Raw genomic sequence first — 19,078 nt, 5'->3', positions numbered from 1 at the left:
AACAAACTTTCTTTGCTCCAATGCATAGTCTTTGCTCCTTTGTCAAAGATTAGTTGACCATAAATCTGTGGGTTTATTTCTGGATTTTCTATTCGATTCCATTGGTCTGTATGTCTGTTCTTGTTCCAATACCATGCAGTTTTGATGATTATGGCTTTGTAGTATAGTTTGAAGTCTCGGAGTGTGATGCCTCCATTCCCTTCTTTTTTATTCAGGAGAGCTTTGGCTATTCGGGGTTTTTTGTGATTCCATATGAATTTCATCAATAATTGTTCTATTTCTTTGAAGAATGACATTGAAATTTTGATTGGAATAGCATTGAATCTGTATATTGCTTTTGGAAGGATGGCCATTTTAATAATGTTTATTCTTCCAATCCATGAGCAGGGGATGTCTTTCCATTTCTTTGTGTCTTCTTCTATTTCTTTTAACAGTGTTTTATAGTTTTCTTTGTATAGGTCCTTTACCTCTTTTGTTAGGTTTATTCACAAATATTTGATTTTTTTTTGTTTCAATAAAAAAAGGGATGGTTTTTTTGATTTCTTCTTCTTCAGATTTATTGTTTGTGTATAGGAAGGCTACTGACTTTTGCGTGTTGATTTTGTATCCTGCCACTTTACCAACTGATTGATGAGTTGAATTAGTTTTTCTGTGGAGTTTTTGGGGTTCTGTATGTATATTATCATATCATCTGCAAATAGTGATAGTTTGACTTCTTCTTTTCCTATTTGGATTTCTTGTATGTCTTTCTCTTGTCTTATTGCTCTGGCTAGGACTTCTAGTATTATATCATTCTCAATGGTGAAAAGCTGAAAGCAATTCCATTAAGATCTGGAACAAGACAAGGATGTCCACTCTCACCACTGCTTTTCAAAGCACTTAGTTTTTCACTCTGCTTCTGTTGTTGAATTAAACTTTATGTCATATCTGAATATGAAAACTCAATTTTTCTTGCTTCTCAAATTACAGTAATTATAAGAGATTTTCTGAAATTTTGTTGAAAATGTTTATTTTTGGCTCTTCACTTTTGTTAGAATGTTTCAACTATTGGGCAACAATTTCCTAGACTTCAATTTTATTTATTTATTTATTTATGCATACAAGAGCTGGAGTACAGGCCAGAGGTGTGGGGGGGAGGGGGTGAGAGGATTCACCAGAGATAGAGTAGGAAACAGAACAAGCAGATTGACTGAAGTACACTGCTGAGGGGAGCAGCAGGGCGAGTCAGGAGAGGTCTGCTGCACCATGTAGGTTGCTCCCTGGCTGGCAGGGAATTGAACTTGTGCTGCAGTGGCTGAAGTTAGCTTCATAGGTTGTGTCTTAACTCTTGTGCCACCAAGGAGGCCCCATAGATTTCACTTTTATTTAAACAATCTAGCTTCATGTATACAGCTTTCCTGGCATACAGTAGACTTTCTGCAGAAGAGGTATTTTATGATACACTTTGAACTCAGCTTTTGTTCATTTGCATCTGAGTTTTATTTTCTGCATAATTAACTTCATTCCTTGTAGTTAATAATTGCTTTTGTAAGTATGTTAGCATTAATCTATTTTATATATACTAATTTTGTGTACTTATCATTAACTCAACCTTAAATAATCCACTCATGTCAAATTTATTTTCATCAACTATCCTATTAATTTTATTTTCTTGAACCTTATGGTAAAATCTGGTGTGAACTGGTTACCCTCTATAATTGTTATGTGACTACCTTTTGAGATTTCTTTTACTTCCTTTAAACCGAATCATGAGATTTCTGTATTTCATGTCTTCCTCCTGGTTTATTCAACTTCACTTTGGTGTAGAGTACATCTTCTAGAGGCATCCTGATATGGGTAATAGAAATAAATACTTTGAAACATTGATGTCTGGAAATGTCATTTTCCTCTTTCTTTCACATTTGGTTGATGGTTTACTGAATGTAAAATTCTAGTTACAAAATTATTTTCCTTCACAGCTTTGTGGTACTCAATTATCTTCTAGCTTCTATTGCTATTTTTTTTTTAAAGATTTATTTATTTATTTATACAAGCACTGGGTACAGTCAGAAGCGCGGGAGGGTAAGAGAATTCACCAGAGCCAGAGCTGGGAACAGAACAGGCAGAGTAATGAAATACACTGCTGAGGGGAGCAGCGGGCGCGGCAGGAGAGGTCTGCGCGCCATGTGAGACCCTCACCCAGCGGCCCAGGATCGAACCTGGGCTGCAGAGGCTGCGGGCAGCTTTGCAGCCCAGGCTCAACAACTGTGCCACCAGGGGAGGCCCTTCTATTGCTATTGTTAAGTAGTATGAAGTCATTCTGATTCCTCATCTTCATGTGACTTATTTTTCCTTGTCTTTCTCCCTCTCCACCTCTAATCTAAGTTGATTTTCTCTTTGTTCCCAATGTTCTAATATTTCATGATGATTCACCTTGATTGGGTTCTGTTTTCATGTGTTATACTGGGATATTTGAATCTGGCAAGGTAAATCCTAAAATTCTGTGAAATTCTTGTGATTTACATTTCGATGATTTTTTTTCTACAACTGTGTTATTGGAATTGATTGAAATCTCCTGGACTGATTAACTTTCTTCACTATTTTTTGTCTCTTCATTTTTGTTTTATCTTCTTGGAAATTTCATTACCTTTATCTTCCACTTACTCTGTTGGAGTTTTTCTATCAGTATAGTTTAATTTCCAAGAATCTGTTGCTTTTCTCTGACTTTTCCTTTTTTAAAAACACAGCATCCCATTTTGGTTTCATAGTTGCAATATTCTCTGTAAAAATGTAACAGGATATTATTATGCTTTTGGAAGTTTTCTTCTACCTGTAAAGGCTCTATTTCTGCTAGGGTGTGTGTATATATGTGTGTGTGTGTGTGTGATTAAGGTAAATTTTTATTGTGGCAATGTTGGCTTATAATTCCCTTCATTTTCTGTTGATTGATTGTTTTGGTCTGTGCATTTCATGTTAGAATTTTTTATCTGATGTTTGATTTTCTTTTTAAGTGTGAAAGCCTATAGTATGGTCTACATAGTGGAATGTGCCTTGCAAAATATGAGGTCAACTCTAGAGTGAACTAGCTGGTCCATTTGTTGGGAAAATTCCTGTTACAGTATGGCTAGAATTTTCCTCTTGGGCTTGTGAGATTCCCCATGGACTCTATCAGCCTCATGACTGGCTGACAATATTCTGGGGGCTGTATAGGAAAAAATGGGAATCTCAGCATTCGGTTTGCCAGCCTTTCCTTTAATTCCTTGTTTTTGGTGATACTCACTGTGCCAGAGAATAAAAATACTCTTTTGTAGGGTGGAAGAGTGGTGGTTGTTCAATGGTATGGAGAGGAATAGGGAGTTTTGAGGGATTTAGTTGCTTTTTAAATCATTTTCAAATAATCACTTTCTCTCCTCCCACCTAGCTTCTCCCTCCAAAGATAATGTATGCCACCAGTTCCTGAGTCTTTTAAGATTCTTTCTGTAATTCGAGTTGGGTCCTTGTTATCCTCACAGCTAGTTTAAGATGCAAGTATTTCTCTTTTTCTAAATCAGCTACAACTTTTACATTTACTTTATAACTTTTAAGATGTTGCCATTTTTTCCTCATTATTTTTGTGATTTTATGCTTTTTAAGACAGCCTTTGTAGTTTCAAAAAGAGCGAAGTTGTTCAGTGTACTCTCTTTATCAAAAGCTCCAATGTAAAAATTGTTCATGCTAAAAATTATAACAGTATAGAAGGGCATAAAAAAAAGAGTAAAAATGTCTGCATCTGCCACCCTTCTCTATACATACTATCCAGAGATAAACTTATATATTATGTACCCTTACAGAAATTTTGTTTTTATATTTTAATTTCTATGGAATAATGCATATAAACAATCACTAAATATATTGTATAAATACCTATATGTTTATCATATAAACATATGTATATTTAATATATATTGAAATTGTAGCATTCCATATCAGTCTATTCATGTCTTGGAGATATTTCCTTAGAATTATCCTGTGTAATTCTGACATTGTTTACTGTATTTTTGCTATGTTGTCAGTATATTTTTTAAAATGAAAACATATAGGACATGTATTGACTTTACTATCCCTGGCTGGAAGGATTTTCTTTATAGCTTTAATATAGTATTTTATGAAGTATTTAAACTGTTTACTTAATGTTTAGATGTTATCAACACTTTTAATTAGCTTGTTTGTAAAATAAATTAAAATCTAATTTTATTCTAATTCTAACTTTAAAAGAATACTAATTAAACTTCATTTTCATGTGTCTTATGCTATGTAACTAAAAAAAATTTCTATTTTCAGTGTTCTACCCAAGAGTTCTTCTTGATTGTCAAAACTCTTTGTCATGTGAAGTCAGAATTTCAAGCATTAGTACCTGCTGTTAATTCCCATGTCCAATCAGATGTGCTCCAGACATCGATTTTAGAAATTCCTGAATTTCTCAGTCCAGTGGAGCATTACTTAAAGATACTTAATGAACAGGCTGCCAAGTAAGTAGCAGACCTTTTGTTCTTTGCAGCAGTGAAAATCATCTAATAAAGTTGCCATTTGGTGTGTGGATTCTAGCTTCACTAGAAGTAGTGGCAGAATTTGCATGTGAAATTAGAAATGTGATTAGATATGGAAAGCTCTGTATTATAGCTGGAGGTAATACTGTTCTCTAAAATGTAGGCAGTTCCATCATTTAGGACAGATGTACTATTTTCCCAAGTATCAGATGATATAATGATAAAGTCAATGTGGTGTAAGAAGTAGTAGTTTATTATTTTAAAATGGGTGTCAGATGGTTGGTCTTAGAAACTGCAGGAGCAAATTTATAAAAGTTTTAAAAGATAGTTACTTATTTTGCAGTTCATTCCACAAAGAACTCTCAGAATTTATACTTGTGTTTATTTCAAATGGGCAAATAGCAAATAATTTTATCTCTTGGTTTCACTGCGAGAGTCATGACTCTGCAAAAGAAAATGATGTTAGAGTAATTTTGACTGTCTTCCAAGAGATTAAGAAGCTTACCCATAAATGCAGAGCTAAAATTAGAACTTTGTTTTCCTGACTTCCAACCCTTTGGTCTTCAATCATTCTGTGAAAACTATTTGATGACTGGTATAATTAATGTTCCAATTTATGTATTTGTACTTTTTATTTTTTAGAATTGGTGATAAAACTGAATTGTTCAAAGATCTTTCTGATTTCCCTTTAATAAAAAAGAGGAAAGATGAAATTAAAGAAGTTACTGACAAAATCCAAATACATTTGCAAGAAATACGAAAAATACTAAAAAATCCTTCTATCCAGTATGTGACAGTATCAGGACAGGAGGTAATGTCAAAGCTATATTGCATTAATTTTCCTCAAATAGAAAAAATATTTTAAAATGTAGATTAAAATTTGAGCGTAGGTTGAAATTACATTTTTAATTTTCCTTGGGAATATGTTGATTTACTCTGGGTAAGATCATTTTTAATAACTGTTTTGTTTATTTACTTTAATCTTACAATTTAATGTTACATGTGCTTTAATGTTGTTCAATGAAATTATATTATAAAAAAAGCATGACTATTATGAGTAATAATTTACAGAATTCATTTACCCTGAACCCCAGGAGAACGAAGTTGGTCTTACAGATAATGAAATGATACAAAGTGAATCATGTATGATTGTATCATACAGTGATGAAATGGCAGGGCTTCCTTCTAAAGTTAGGATTATAACTGCTAAAAAAAATGAAAAATTATAGTGAAGGCCTTAGTGAGTTTCCCCTAATGTATAATGCTCACACATAACTGTGGTGTCATATATTTGGTAAATTTTGGGGATGCTATCACTTTTTGGTGTTTGTACTTCTGTTTAAAGTTTTATATTAATATTGAATAGAAATCAAGAAGTATGCTTTTTAAATGTTCTTACACTTCTTGGTCCTATTCTGAGTCTTGAGGCATGCGTGCTACTTCTGCATCTGTGTATTAAAATACAGATTCCAACTGAAGAGACGTGGAATTCTACTTTATTAAAATAGCAAATTAAGAAGTTTATGAGTAATTTCTATAACAATAACATTTTATCAACTTTCCAACCCTTTGGTTGGAATTTTAAAAAGTAGATATTTTTCTAGTGGGGAAAAGTTTAATTTCAAATCAGACTTTTACATATTTACATATTTAGCCAAAAGAGTGACTTGCATGATTATTTGAAATATGAGACTGTAGTGAGCTATAATCTTTATGAAAATATTTATTAGTCTCCTGTCATATAGACCATTGATTAAGTCAGCCTGTCTTTTGATTAAAATTATTAAGATGTTATATTTACACAGACACTTCATGCTGTGTCCACATAGAGCTCTATAAAACAGAAAAATGATTGTTTTCCCCCAATAGGAAAACCAAATATTTACTTATATTTCAGTTTTACTATGCAATTATGATCTTGCAGTAGCACCACTATTTTAATTGTTGTGAATTAGATAATCAAAATTTCTTAATATAAAAGGTACATAATAAAAAAGTGGCTACCTGGCATTACAGTGTGGCAAGCCTAGTGTGAATGCCAGTTCTACCGCTTCCATACTGAATAACCAAGGACAACTCATTTCTGTCCTGATACTACTGTGAAGACCAGTCATCTTAAAATACATGAATCTACTGTCTAATCATAAAACACAAATGTTATTCATGTAATAGTAGTAGTAATATACTTACCACTTATTTTTTTTTTAAAGATTTATTTATTTATATAAGCACTGGGTACAGTCAGAAGTGTGGGAAGGTGAGAGAATTCACCAGAGTCAGAGCGGGGAGCAGAACAGGCAAACTGACAAAGTACACTGCTGAGGGGAGCAGCAGGCGACAGGAGAGGTCTGCCTGCCATGTGGGACCCTCGCCCGGCTCCGGGAATAGAACCGGCGCTGCAGAGGCCGCGGGCAGCCTCGCAGCCCAGCGCTCAACCGCTGCGCCACTGGGGAGGCCCAATATACTTACCACTTATAAAACATTTGTTAAAGTCCAGAACAATTCTAAATGCTTTGCTTATATTACCTAACTTAATCCTTATAACAACAAGGAGTTATTCCACTTTTTGCTGAGGAAGAAAACTGGTTATTCCACTTTTGCTGTTAGGTAAGTTACCCAAGTCAGAAGCCCAGTTTCAAACCAGGTCTACCTGGCTGTACTCTTTCTGCCAATCATTGTTTCACTTGACTCACATATATTAACACAAGAGATTATCAACATCATGAAATTTGTTTTATAAAATCCAGACAGTTTAGTGCTCATGCTATTCAAACTGAAAACAAAAACCAAAACCTTATTGGACTTCATTGGTAATTTTTAGTGAAAATGGGAAAAAAATCATCAGTAATTCATGTGGGATGTAGATTAATTATTCTTTATCAGTTGCATTGAAGCTTAAAAAAAAAAGCACCAAATAGAGATCAAATAATTGGATTATAAGTGATTGAGAAAGAAGAATTGTCTTATTATTCTTAACCTTTACTAGGTTAATGTGATGAGTTTGAGGCAAGAAATTTCTTAACTGTTAATGGTAGGATCATTTCTCATTAGTTTTTAAAAATCTTTAGATACTTAATAGTATCAAATTCATAACATTTTTTGAGAATTAGTGATTCTGTTTATTCAAACACCAAATGAATTCTAAATATCCAGCATTGTTATAAACAAATTATTTTATAAAATTACATTAAAGACATCAACATGATATTTAGAGATACTGGGAAATGACTTCATCAAATATGATTACTTCTTAGATGTAAGTGAAGAAGAAAGTAGCTTTGCTGACTCCCCACTAACTTTTTTGAGGCAGTTATAGTTCGTTTCAGAATTTCCATATTCCTTTGTCAGTCATTGTGGATTCAAATGTGTCCTTCCAAAATATTCGTGATACAGTGTGGCCCTAAATTTTGCTTTTTTTCATAGCTCTTTCTACAATTAATTCATTAAAAGATAAATATTTATTATCAGAACATTTTAAAATAACATATAAGTACTTTTTTTTATAACATAGTACAACTGTGTCCCATTAATGATACTTATTTTGTGAGTTTTTTGCTCAGTTGCTTTTTGTAGTCAAAGAAGACTTTTGGACCTTTCATTCTTTTAAGTATTTTTACTGGGTGTAGCAGATTTTAAATAATATTAATTCCTTTTACAAGAGGACACTGTTAAGTCTAAAAAATTTTAAAATTAATTGCTATTCTAATTAATGTAAAACCTTTACTATTTCTGTTAATAGAGAAATAAACTTAAGCTAGCTTGATACTACCAACAAATAGTATGTAAATTTTAAGTACCTGAAGTGTTACAAAACTGATAAATATTAAAAAGGTACCTGTAACCATCTTGAAATTAGTGGCAACCATGGAGCTTCTGGCCTCCATTCTGCACAAAATAAGTGTGTTTACTTAAATAAAATAGTGAATTTCATCGGGGTCTCCCCTTGTGGCACAGCAGTTGAGCGCTGGGCTCAAAGCTGCCCGCAGCTTCTGCAGCACCGGTTCGAGCCACTGGTGAGGGTCTCACATGGTGCGACAGACCTCTCCTGCCGCGCCCACTGCTCCCCTCAGCAGTGTATTTCGTTGGTCTGCCTGTTCTGTTCCCCGCTCTGGCTCTGGTGAATTCTCTCACCCTCCCGAGCTTCTAACTGTACCCAGTGCTTGCATAAATAAATAAATAAATCATTAAAATAAATAAATAAATAAAACAGTTCTAGAATTTAAAAAATATATATATTGAATTTCATTAACAGGAAAGAGATAATCTACATTATTACTAATGTTAAAAATGAAATGTGTGATAGAACTTGATTTCACTTGATTCCTGATTTCAGAAAATCTTGCTTGCAAAGCACAGTTGGAGCTATATGATGTGTCTCATATTGATGAAAACTTAAAACACTTGTGGAAGAAATATCTTCTTTCCTTAATGTGTGAAGAAATCAGTGATTTTTTTTTTCAACAGGATGCTTTTAGAGGACTTAACTCCTTGCATAAAATCTATTCTGACAAATCCTCTTCTGTTCAGAATAAGGAATGAGCCATATCTCAAACTCATGTGTCATCTAATAATCAAATATTTTAAAATTTTATGTACTTAGAAATTCAGTCTTATTCAGAGTAATAGAATTCTTAAAATTAGTGGGCACTAATAAATGAAAGCAGTCATTAATGAAAAATCACCATTCTCAGCATTCACATAGCAATATTAAAACATTGAAGTGTGAAGTTACAGCCTATATTACACTTTTTGCTCAGTAAAAATTGTCTTTTATCCCAAGTATTGAAATTCAATTTAATATTATTTGGTTTTGTAGTCTTATTTAAACTGCCTGGAGCAATATTGGATTTATTTTGAATGTTTAAAATGATATTTAGAAAACAGCTAACACAATTTTCAAAATAGTTAATCATTTAAATACCTAACTTTTATTTGTATCTACTTTAGTTTATGATTGAAATAAAGAATTCTGCTGTATCTTATATACCAACTGATTGGGTCAAGGTTGGAAGGTATGTTTAAAAGTACATTTTTTTTCTTATCAATGTGAATTATAATAACATCTGTATATCTGTATACTGCTAGACTGAACAACAGCCAAATCTACAACAACTAAAGCAGTTCTTCCCCTTCACCTTTCTTATGGAACTTTTAACCAACAGGATAATTACTTTAAAATTTTTTTGTCATTGATTTTAAAACAGTTTTTAGAAAGAGTATTTTATTTGTATGTATTTATTTTAGTATTTTGTAAATTGCTGGGTTTTTTTCTTACACCTGAGAGTATACTTAAAACACATGAAATAGAAAAGTTAAGGAACCTTCAATGACAAGATTAATTGCTTGAATTTCTTGATGAATGTAATATCTGACATTTCTTTTAAGAAGCTAAAATTTCATTTTCTACCTGACTGACTACCTGTATTTTTTTATTCTTAATGCTTTGTATGGCACATAATTACAATAGTTCTTTACATCCTTTATATAAATCATTTCATGAGTTAATGAAAATAAATTTATCAGAAAAAAAATTAGAGCACTATGTTGAGACACTGCCTTTTCTCATTGGCTAGATGTTAATCCCCAAGAGGTGAATCACTTAAAAAAGTGTAATTAGAGAGGTCCTATCCTTATTAAATATTTATTGCTACTATTGTTAATGTGTTTAAAGAACTTGAGATTTAAATGTTACATTACCTAAGATAGTAGAAGATCGACTTCTTAGTAGCTGGTTGTTCTATGAAGGAGCAAAGAAAATTTTGACATGATGTATGGATGATTATTTAGTATTTTTAAATTATTTTAAATTATTCTGTTGGCATAGGCAAAGGTTTCTTTAGTGCTAATACCATGTTTCTCTTTGCCCCCCATGCTACCACTAGCTGTTGGTTTGAGAAGATATTTTCTCTCTGTGTAGGCATTCATTCCATTATCTACTTTGCCCTTTACTACAACTAATAAATGGAAACCTGCCTATGAACAGAAGAAAACAAAAATCATTAGACTGAAACAATGATTGCAGTGTCTCACTAAATGTGTTGTGTCAGAAAAGGAAGCTCTAATAAAAATGTTTGCATAAGGGCCTTCCTGGTGGTGCAGCAGGTTGAGCGCATTGCTTTAAAGCTCTCCGCAGCCTCTGCAGTGCGGGTTCAATTCCCGGCCGGCCAGGGAGATACCCACATGGTGCGGCAGACCTCTCCTGTCTTCCTGCTGCTCCCCTCAGCTGTGTTTTCAGTCGTGTGCCTGTTCTGCTCCCCACTCTGTCTCTGTTGAATTCTCTAACCCTTCCGTGCCTCTGGCCTGTACCCCAATTCTTGTATAAATAAAAATAAATTTAAAAAAATGTTTGCATAGAAGTCTAGATGACATAATTTAAAAGTAGGCAGGGTACAAATCAGTACCAGTATCTTTTGAACATTCAATGATGTAAATTGGATGAGTAAATGAGATGGTTTGGGGAAGATTTCACTGTAATTTTTTATCTATTGTTTGGCCTTTGGAGCCTTGAGAAGGATAGATTTCAAATATCATCAGTCAGTTTTCAGATGTGCAAGGTCCTTAGCTTATATCTTGTTCAGTTACTTGCCAAACCAAAGATTATTGTGACAGTATTACAAGAGCGAGGAAGCAAAATTTAGTTTACTCTGTTATCACTTGCCTAATTATTAAACCATGATGTTTTCCTTTTGAAAGCCCCCTCCTGGTTATATAACATCAGTAGTGGTACCAATGACTACCACTACTATTGATTGACTCTTAATTTTGAGTACTAACGACAGACATAATCTATTGAGCATAGCTGTTAGATCATTACAATATTTACAAGGTTAGATAATATTGTTATCCCTATTTTGTAGAGAAGAGAGTGATATTTAGAGAAAGTAGTTAAATTTGCCCAAAGTCACATAGTGGCAAGTGACAGAGTTGCAGCCTTGGCTGGGTTTCTCACAATGGGAACAAGTCACCCCCATTGTGCTCTACCACTCCTTAATGAAGAAGCAGAGATTAGATGCAAGTACAGAAGAGCATGTAGTTTTTCCTCCCATCCAGGACTACTGTGATTCTACAGTTAGATAATGAAGAACTCTTATTCAGTTGTCTCCTGAATTAGTGCATTGTGATTATTTGTATGTAATACTCTAAATTTTTCTTTTTTTACTGATGTAGTTCAATTATATAGAAAAGTATTAGAGTAATATATATAACCTTCACCATGTATCTGCCTTCCGTCTTTGTCAGACTTACTTTGCCATATTTGCTTCCAATCTTTTTAAAACAGTAGTTGTTTCTACTTAATATAAAGAAAAGCTTTCTGCTTATGAAATTAAAGTTCTACATGTTGACTTTACTATATGGATAAAATTTGAAATGCATTTTAAAAGCTTCCTGAACAAAGGCCTTTGATCCCCAAGTACTTTTTTTTACAACAAAGATCTTTGGAATCAATAAAGTTCAGGACCATAATTAAAGAATGTTCTCTATTTACAGCTATTTATTTTCAAGGTTCATCAGAGAAAAATAAATAACGAATTTTCTGAAATGATGGCATTACTGATTTCTTAGTAACCTTGATTTTCTATTTATTTTTCCCTCCTCTCTTATAGCACAAAAGCTGTGAGCCGCTTTCACTCGCCTTTTATTGTAGAAAATTACAGACATCTGAATCAGCTTCGAGAGCAGCTAGTCCTTGACTGCAATTCTGAATGGCTTGATTTTCTGGAGTGAGTTTACAATGAAAAATATTATCTGACTTTTTGCTATGCGAATTAGACTGGAAAATCTTTCCATCTAAAAGAAAAGTAAAGATTACTTAACTGCTTGTAAGCTGCCATAAAATAGTTGACTACATGTGTTCTCTGATTTTATTTTTATCCATTGAAATGTAAACACAGCTCCATCTTTGGTGAGAGACAAATATACTTTATTGTTTTGTACTAACATTTTGTTTCTAAGGATGCTTAGTAGTCACTTTTTGAAATTTTACCTTGGACCTTTGTTTACTTGTTACATAAAGGCTTATTAGCATTGTCAGAGTTGGACAAGTTTGGGTTAGTTGTTTTTCTTATCTCCACTTAATTTTTCATTTTATTATATTTGGTGTGTTTTATCCCTTTTTTTTTTAAATTAAAAATCTGTGGGTAAGTTAAAATGAACATTTATACACCATTCACCTAGATTTATTAAGTGTTGACATTTTGCCACATTTTTTTATATCCCATTTTCCTGAACCATATAAAAGTAAGTTTTAAATATCCTAACATTTCACTACTACTTAAGCATACATCTTCTAAAAATGAAACTATTCTGCTATAAATATTAATATTATTGTGTCTAAGAAAAATCAAATATTAATTTAAAAATATATTGAATTTCCTTAATTTTCTCCCCTCAAATTTTTAAGTGTTTATTAGATATTTATTATTCCCATATTCCTCTTGTTTATTTGAATTGAGCATAGTCTAGAATAGTCCCCCACATTTTTTATTGGTTTTAACATAAGGTTTTTTTTTTTAAGAATACTTGTCTGGATTTATTAATAGTCATGTGTTTGTATTGCCAGATTTAAGTCAGTGGTCCAGATCTCTGGAAAAGGAGTAGTATTTGTAGTATTTGCTGATTTTTATAGTGTAAATCCTTCTACCATGACTGATTTCAAACAACCCTGAGTTGGAGTTGGGAAGAGATGTACACAGTTGACTTTCATGAGTCCAGAGGAGCTGGCTCCAGACCGTAACACATTTAAGCACTTTGTATATATTAGCTCATGTACCTTACAAGAGCCTTGTATCATTTCCAATTTACAGATGAATAAAGTAAAATGCAGAAGTGAGTAAGTAGTTCACATTAAGGAAAAGGATGGGAGGCCAGACCCCACCCGGGGTGTCTCTCAGTAGGGTGTGTGTCCTTTATCATCAGTCTCTAGTGCCTGCTCATAATGAAACCATAGGTATCATTCTCCACAGAAATCTCTGCTAGGCCTTTTCTTTAAAAACTTAAACAGTGGTGTGGCAGACCTCTCCTGTCACACCCGCTGCTCCCCTCAGCAGTTCTTTCAGGCTGTCTGCCTGTTCTGTTCCCCATTCTGTCTCTGGTGCATCCTCTCACCCTCCTGCGCCTCTGGCCTGTACTCCAGCTGTTGTATCAATAAAAAATAAATCTTTAATTAAAAAAAACTTAAACAGTAAATATTTAGTGAAATTCATCAGGGAACTTTATTTAAATTAGTCGATCATAGAAGTGAAAAGAAAAAGATATGAGAGCATTTTTAAAAAGTAGTGCCATCTCTTTTTGCTTAGAATCTTGAATTTTGAGATAAAAAAGAGATTCCAATTTTACTAAAGAATCTTTGAGATTATGTTACCTCAGAGTCCTGAATCCAGGGGTAGAAATTTGGGGTATTCAGCTCTTTTTCTAATTTACTTGTATTCCAATTTTAAGGGTTTTTAGAGCCCTTGAGTCTTTCAGTTCTTTTAACTTTTCTCTTAGTAGCATCACTGAGACCAAAAAACTATTAATAGATTAGAATGTCTTCCTTCAAAATTCAGGGGCTATATTTTAGAATGCTGGATTTGGTGAGGTAATTTCATAGTCACACTATTCATAGGTATGCATGAGTTTATGGATCTGGATTATGTTCTCCCTGTCATTATTCTGGATTAAAGAAAGTTCAGGTTTCCCAATCTATAAATTTTGGTATTCCCTGATTTTTTTTCCTTTTTGTTTGTTTGTTTGTTTTTTCTTTTACAATATAGCTTTGATTTACCCCTTTTGTTCTCTTCTGGCATCCCACATGCTAACATATTTTTTTTTCTTTTTTTTTTAAAGATTTATTTATTTATTTATACAGGCACTGGGTACAGTCAGAAGCACGGGAGGGTGAGAGAATTCACCAGAGCCAGAGCGGGGAGCAGAGCAGGCAGAAGGACCGAAGCACACTGCTGAGGGGAGCAGCGGGCGGCAGGAGAGGTCTGCGCGCCATGTGGGACCCTCCTCTGGTGGCCGGGGAGCAGCCAGGTATTGAACCAGCGCTGCAGAGGCTGCGGGCAGCTTCGCAACCCAGCGCTCAACCGCTGCGCCACCAGGGAGGCCCCTTTTTTTTTTTTTAAGATTTATTTATTTATACAAGCACTGGGTACAGTCAGAAGCACGGGAGGGTGAGAGAATTCACCAGAGCCAGAGCAGGGAGCAGAGCAGGCAGAAGGACCGAAGTACACTGCTGAGGGGAGCAACGGGCGGCAGGAGAGGTCTGCGCTCCATGCGGGACCCTCCTCCGGTGGCTGGGGAGTAGCTGGGGATCGAACCGGCACTACAGAGGCTGCGGGCAGCTTTGCAACCCAGCGCTCAACCGCTGTGCCACCGGGGAGGCCCCTAACATATTCTTACTGTAATCTGCCTAAGACCACCTACCAAATTAAGCTAGGAGAATTCTGCTTTCATCAGATCATTGCTTTGCTGTAGTTGAGAGTTGGTGAAAGTAAGCTTACAGTATATATATTACAGAAGAATATATTCATAATATGCTACCAAATGAAGAAGATGATGCTATAGTTCTGAATGTCTAAGTTTTCACACATGAATAGCATATAAATCTTTTTAAAGATTCAATTATATATGCTTACTAATAAGCTTACTGGCCATTTGTGTATCTTTAGAGAAATAACTGCTGATATAGACATATATGACATGATGTAGATATCATAAATAGATATAGTCTTAAATATTAACTGTTTCTAGATAGTGAGGTTACTAGAAATTTTACTTTACTTTGCAAATACATAATTTCAAAAGTTTCTATGTTTCAATGTAAAAAAGATTTTACTTAAATACTAAAGTTTTTATCTAAAAAAAGTATATTGGCTAAGATTTAGATAGAGCATTTGCTGCAAGAGCCCCACTTGAGAACAGCATTGATTGTTATGCACACTGTTTTTTGAGGTGCCAGATGGTCGAATATGATGTAACTGAAAAAAAATTATTAACCTCAATGAACCTGACATCAGAAGATTGACTACTGACTATTCAAGTCTGTTTGTCCTTTACTGGGATGCTAACTGCTATGCATTAGTCATATTACTTTTGATCAAAATATTGTGAGAAATCAAGGCTGTTAAAAGGTTGGTGAATGGAACCCTCTCTTAAAGCTCATGTATCTTATGTTCTAGAAGACAGGCAGTGGCTGTCTCATTTGTAAATTCTTTTAAAAATTGCATTACAATACCTTTCATACAGTACAGATATTTTAGAAGTGTATTTGAAAATAAAAAAGAAAGTATTTTTTACTTGATTACCTTCATATCATTGAGTACCATGTGATGGTAAACTTCTCTGGCTGTTATAGCTTTAGAACCCTAGTGTCTTAGCCTGTTTTGCATGGACCCAACAATACCTTTTGGGCAGGATTTAAGCCATAGTACTCTTGCTTCATCCTTAAGTTGATTGGTGGCTTATGGATAAAGTTGCTTGTTGTTATGACATAAACCTAGTCTGTCAGATTGTTAACTGAATTACACATTTTCCAATATGTTATTGTTCTAAGTATGGATAATTTCTTTGAAACTTGACAAAATATAGCAATGGACAAAGACCAAGAAGTGAAACAATACTTTTATAGGAGTTATGATATTTAAGGACAATGAGTGTTTCTTATTTTGTTCACATGACTTGTTTATGATTGACATCAGAACATCTTATCTGTATCGAAATAATTACCTTACCCCTCCCTGATTTTTTAACTGATGTGGTATCCACTGAGAGTTATATCACTCATTTTCATCCTAGAAATAGAGAATTTTAGCCACACTTTAACCTCAACCCAAGACTGCTGAGTAGCAGCAAATAAGGGTCATGGTCACTTATACAGGGACTGAGAAGGAGGGAGTAAGAAAAAGAAAAATGGACTATTTTTAGTGCCAAAGGTGCTTAGACATATCTACAAAGGAAACAGTAAAAACACAAATATGGCTGGTCTCTGATAAAACAAAGTGCCAGTATAGGAAGATGGGTCAATAATTAGAATGGGAACAGCACAGACCTCAGTTCCAGAGGTAAGTGAATGGTTGGATAAAAATTGAAATCAGACCAGGAATGACTATCACTGGATAACCATTCAGGAGTCTTAGATCCATGAAGAATGTGGCATCTTCAAAACTAGGAAGCATTTTTAAACAACTGAGTGCCTGCTGCCTGTGTAATTCCAGGGGCCAGCTCCTTTGTGTATGGGATTTTGTGCAGACTCTTAACTCTGTTAGTGGTTTTTGTGTTGTTTCTTTTGATGAATAGTGAGAAATAGGTAAAGTATATTAATTATACTCTGTCTACTCAAGTATAAAATACACTGTAAATATATTTTTCAGTTCACAAATAGTTAACACAGAAATCTGTATACCTAAAATGTTTCTGGCATCTGAAAAAGCCATTTACATAGACTACCTTATTCTAATAATACTAGAAAATGTATATTACATTTTTAAAAAACTAATATAGTGATAATTTAGCAATACCTGAACAGTCATGTGTTAGTTAAGTCTAAGTATATTTATCTTGGTAGGAAGTACTCTGTAAACCTTTAGATTTAAGAAGAAAAAGATTGGGATATTTGGGGGGAGTGGAGCACTTGAAGAGAGATTGGAAATTCTATATCCTTTCCTCATATCTTGCTCTCTGCTTCTCTTCCTTCTGGCTGTTCCTGAGTTATGTCCTTTGTCATAAGCTGTTAAACTAGTTCAAAAAATAAAAGCAAACAGACTAAATCTCAAAATTTCTGAAAACCACAGTATAATAGGGAAATCTTTTTAAAGAGAAGTATTCAGTATAACGTTCTTTGGCAGGGGATCTACGTTAAAAGTCTGTAAGGGCTACATGTGGTGTAAAATAATAGAATAAGCTAAAAAGAAAAAAGGGAAAGGAAAACACCTGCATGCAATTGTATGCTTTTTCTGAGTAAATCTTTGAGTAAAAGAGTTTTTAAGCTTTCACATCACAGCTGTTTACATAGCCAAAGATTTGAGGTATTGCTTTTATCTTTTTAAAAACAAATGTAAAATGTTACTTCTGTTTATATTATTAATAAGATAATTAGAGATTACAGACAAAAGTACTTTTCTTCTTGCTTGTCTCTAACAAAAATAGTACAATGTCTAGTCAATGCCAAGGTTACTAAGTAGATGTTAGGACTATTAACTGATACTAACTGATGGGTAAGTCAGACAAGTGCCCTCCCATTGAGAAGTTCCAATTCAGTATGAGAGAAAGATATTAAAACTGTTTTTTTCTAGTTTGGATATGCTATGAAGGAGAAGCACAAAGGGAAGCTGACTCATCTGGGTAGTTCATGGTGTTCTTTAAGCTGAATGGAAATGTTCACCTCATTTGTGTTAATTATGTCTAAGTTGAAATGTCATGGTCAGATGAAATGTGCAATGTGGTATTAATAGTAGATATCTTTGTATAGAAGCTGTTTTAGATGTATATAATTCTATTCAAATGAAACAACAGAAGCTTCATTAATCAAGTTATTAAACAGAAAATCAGTAAAATTTCCATCTCCCTGAATTGCTGGTTATGCCTGGTTCTTTTATAGTGTGCTCACTGTAGCTGATAAAGTGATAACTTGTTATATAACTTTTACAGCTCTGAATAATCAATTTGATCACTTCTATGTTGTTACCGCTTCTGTAGGAATTTTGGTGAACATTATTACTCCCTGTGTAAAGCAGTACATCACCTGGCAACTCTTGACTGCATTTTCTCCCTGGCCAAGGTCGCTAAGCAAGGAAGTTACAGCAGGTAATTGATTTCTTTTACACCCTCCCCCATTGCTTGAGATCAGTTAACATTCTTCAATTAAGTTTAGTGTTTTTATTTTAAATATTCATGACTCAAATATGTTGAATTCTTAGTAAAGTTGGATGACCTACACATAGCTTGATATAAAATCGACAAATTATTTTCTTGCTTTCCCTTTAATAAGTGCAGTAAAAGCAGATGTTTGTTATTACTCTATTGGGGAATCTTACATACTTGAATTTCTAAGTTTATGTGGGTGACATTTTTATAAAGGAGTAGTCCTTTCATTTGTTAGCTTTGTAATTTTTTTTATATATATAATTATAAAAGCTTAATTAGGCAAGAAAAAATGGAGATCTTCTGTGATCTTTTCTGTTCTTCCTGCTGCGAGCCCAAATTTATCTCTTTATTCTTTACTGACTTCTTAAACATTGTATGTATGTTTCCTTTTCCTAGTGAACATTCATACAAACAGACCTCACTTTAAATCTTAACTCCAGCTTTTGGACAAATTGCTTGTTTTCCCAATGTCTAAAACATCCAACTTGCTATAAGAGAATACTCTAGACAAGGTGGCTTACAAACAACAGATATTTCTTTCTCACAGTTCTGGAGGCTGGAAAGTCCAAGGTCAGTGTGCCAGCAGATTCAGTGTCTGGTGAGGCCTGCTTCCTGTTTCCTAGATGATCATCTGTTTGTTTTGTTTTTTATATTGGTTTTCTTATATTGTTGTTAATTTTTGGACAGTATTTGATTTCTCCCCTCAGATGTAGTCCCCATAGTGGGAC

General features: G+C 33.9%; 1 protein-coding gene across 1 annotated transcript in view; it reads left to right on the top strand.

Annotated features, from left to right (window-relative positions):
* The window catches only part of MSH3 (mutS homolog 3), a gene marked incomplete at both ends in the record, with an annotated part of 149,954 nt that overhangs the window by 77,019 nt on the left and 53,857 nt on the right, over positions 1-19,078 (top strand). The window contains 5 exons of the mRNA XM_084233471.1: positions 4,300-4,487; positions 5,148-5,316; positions 9,453-9,517; positions 12,110-12,226; positions 18,183-18,290. Coding sequence (XP_084089597.1) covers positions 4,300-4,487; positions 5,148-5,316; positions 9,453-9,517; positions 12,110-12,226; positions 18,183-18,290 — 647 coding nt within the window. The remainder of the gene's footprint in view (positions 1-4,299; positions 4,488-5,147; positions 5,317-9,452; positions 9,518-12,109; positions 12,227-18,182; positions 18,291-19,078) is intronic.

This window comes from Talpa europaea (genome assembly GCF_964194135.1).
Source record: "Talpa europaea genome assembly, chromosome: 5".
In the NCBI taxonomy this organism is placed as follows: Eukaryota; Metazoa; Chordata; class Mammalia; order Eulipotyphla; family Talpidae; genus Talpa; species Talpa europaea.
The sequence above is the reverse complement of the archived record's forward strand: the minus strand, read 5'-3'. Positions and strand labels throughout refer to the sequence as shown.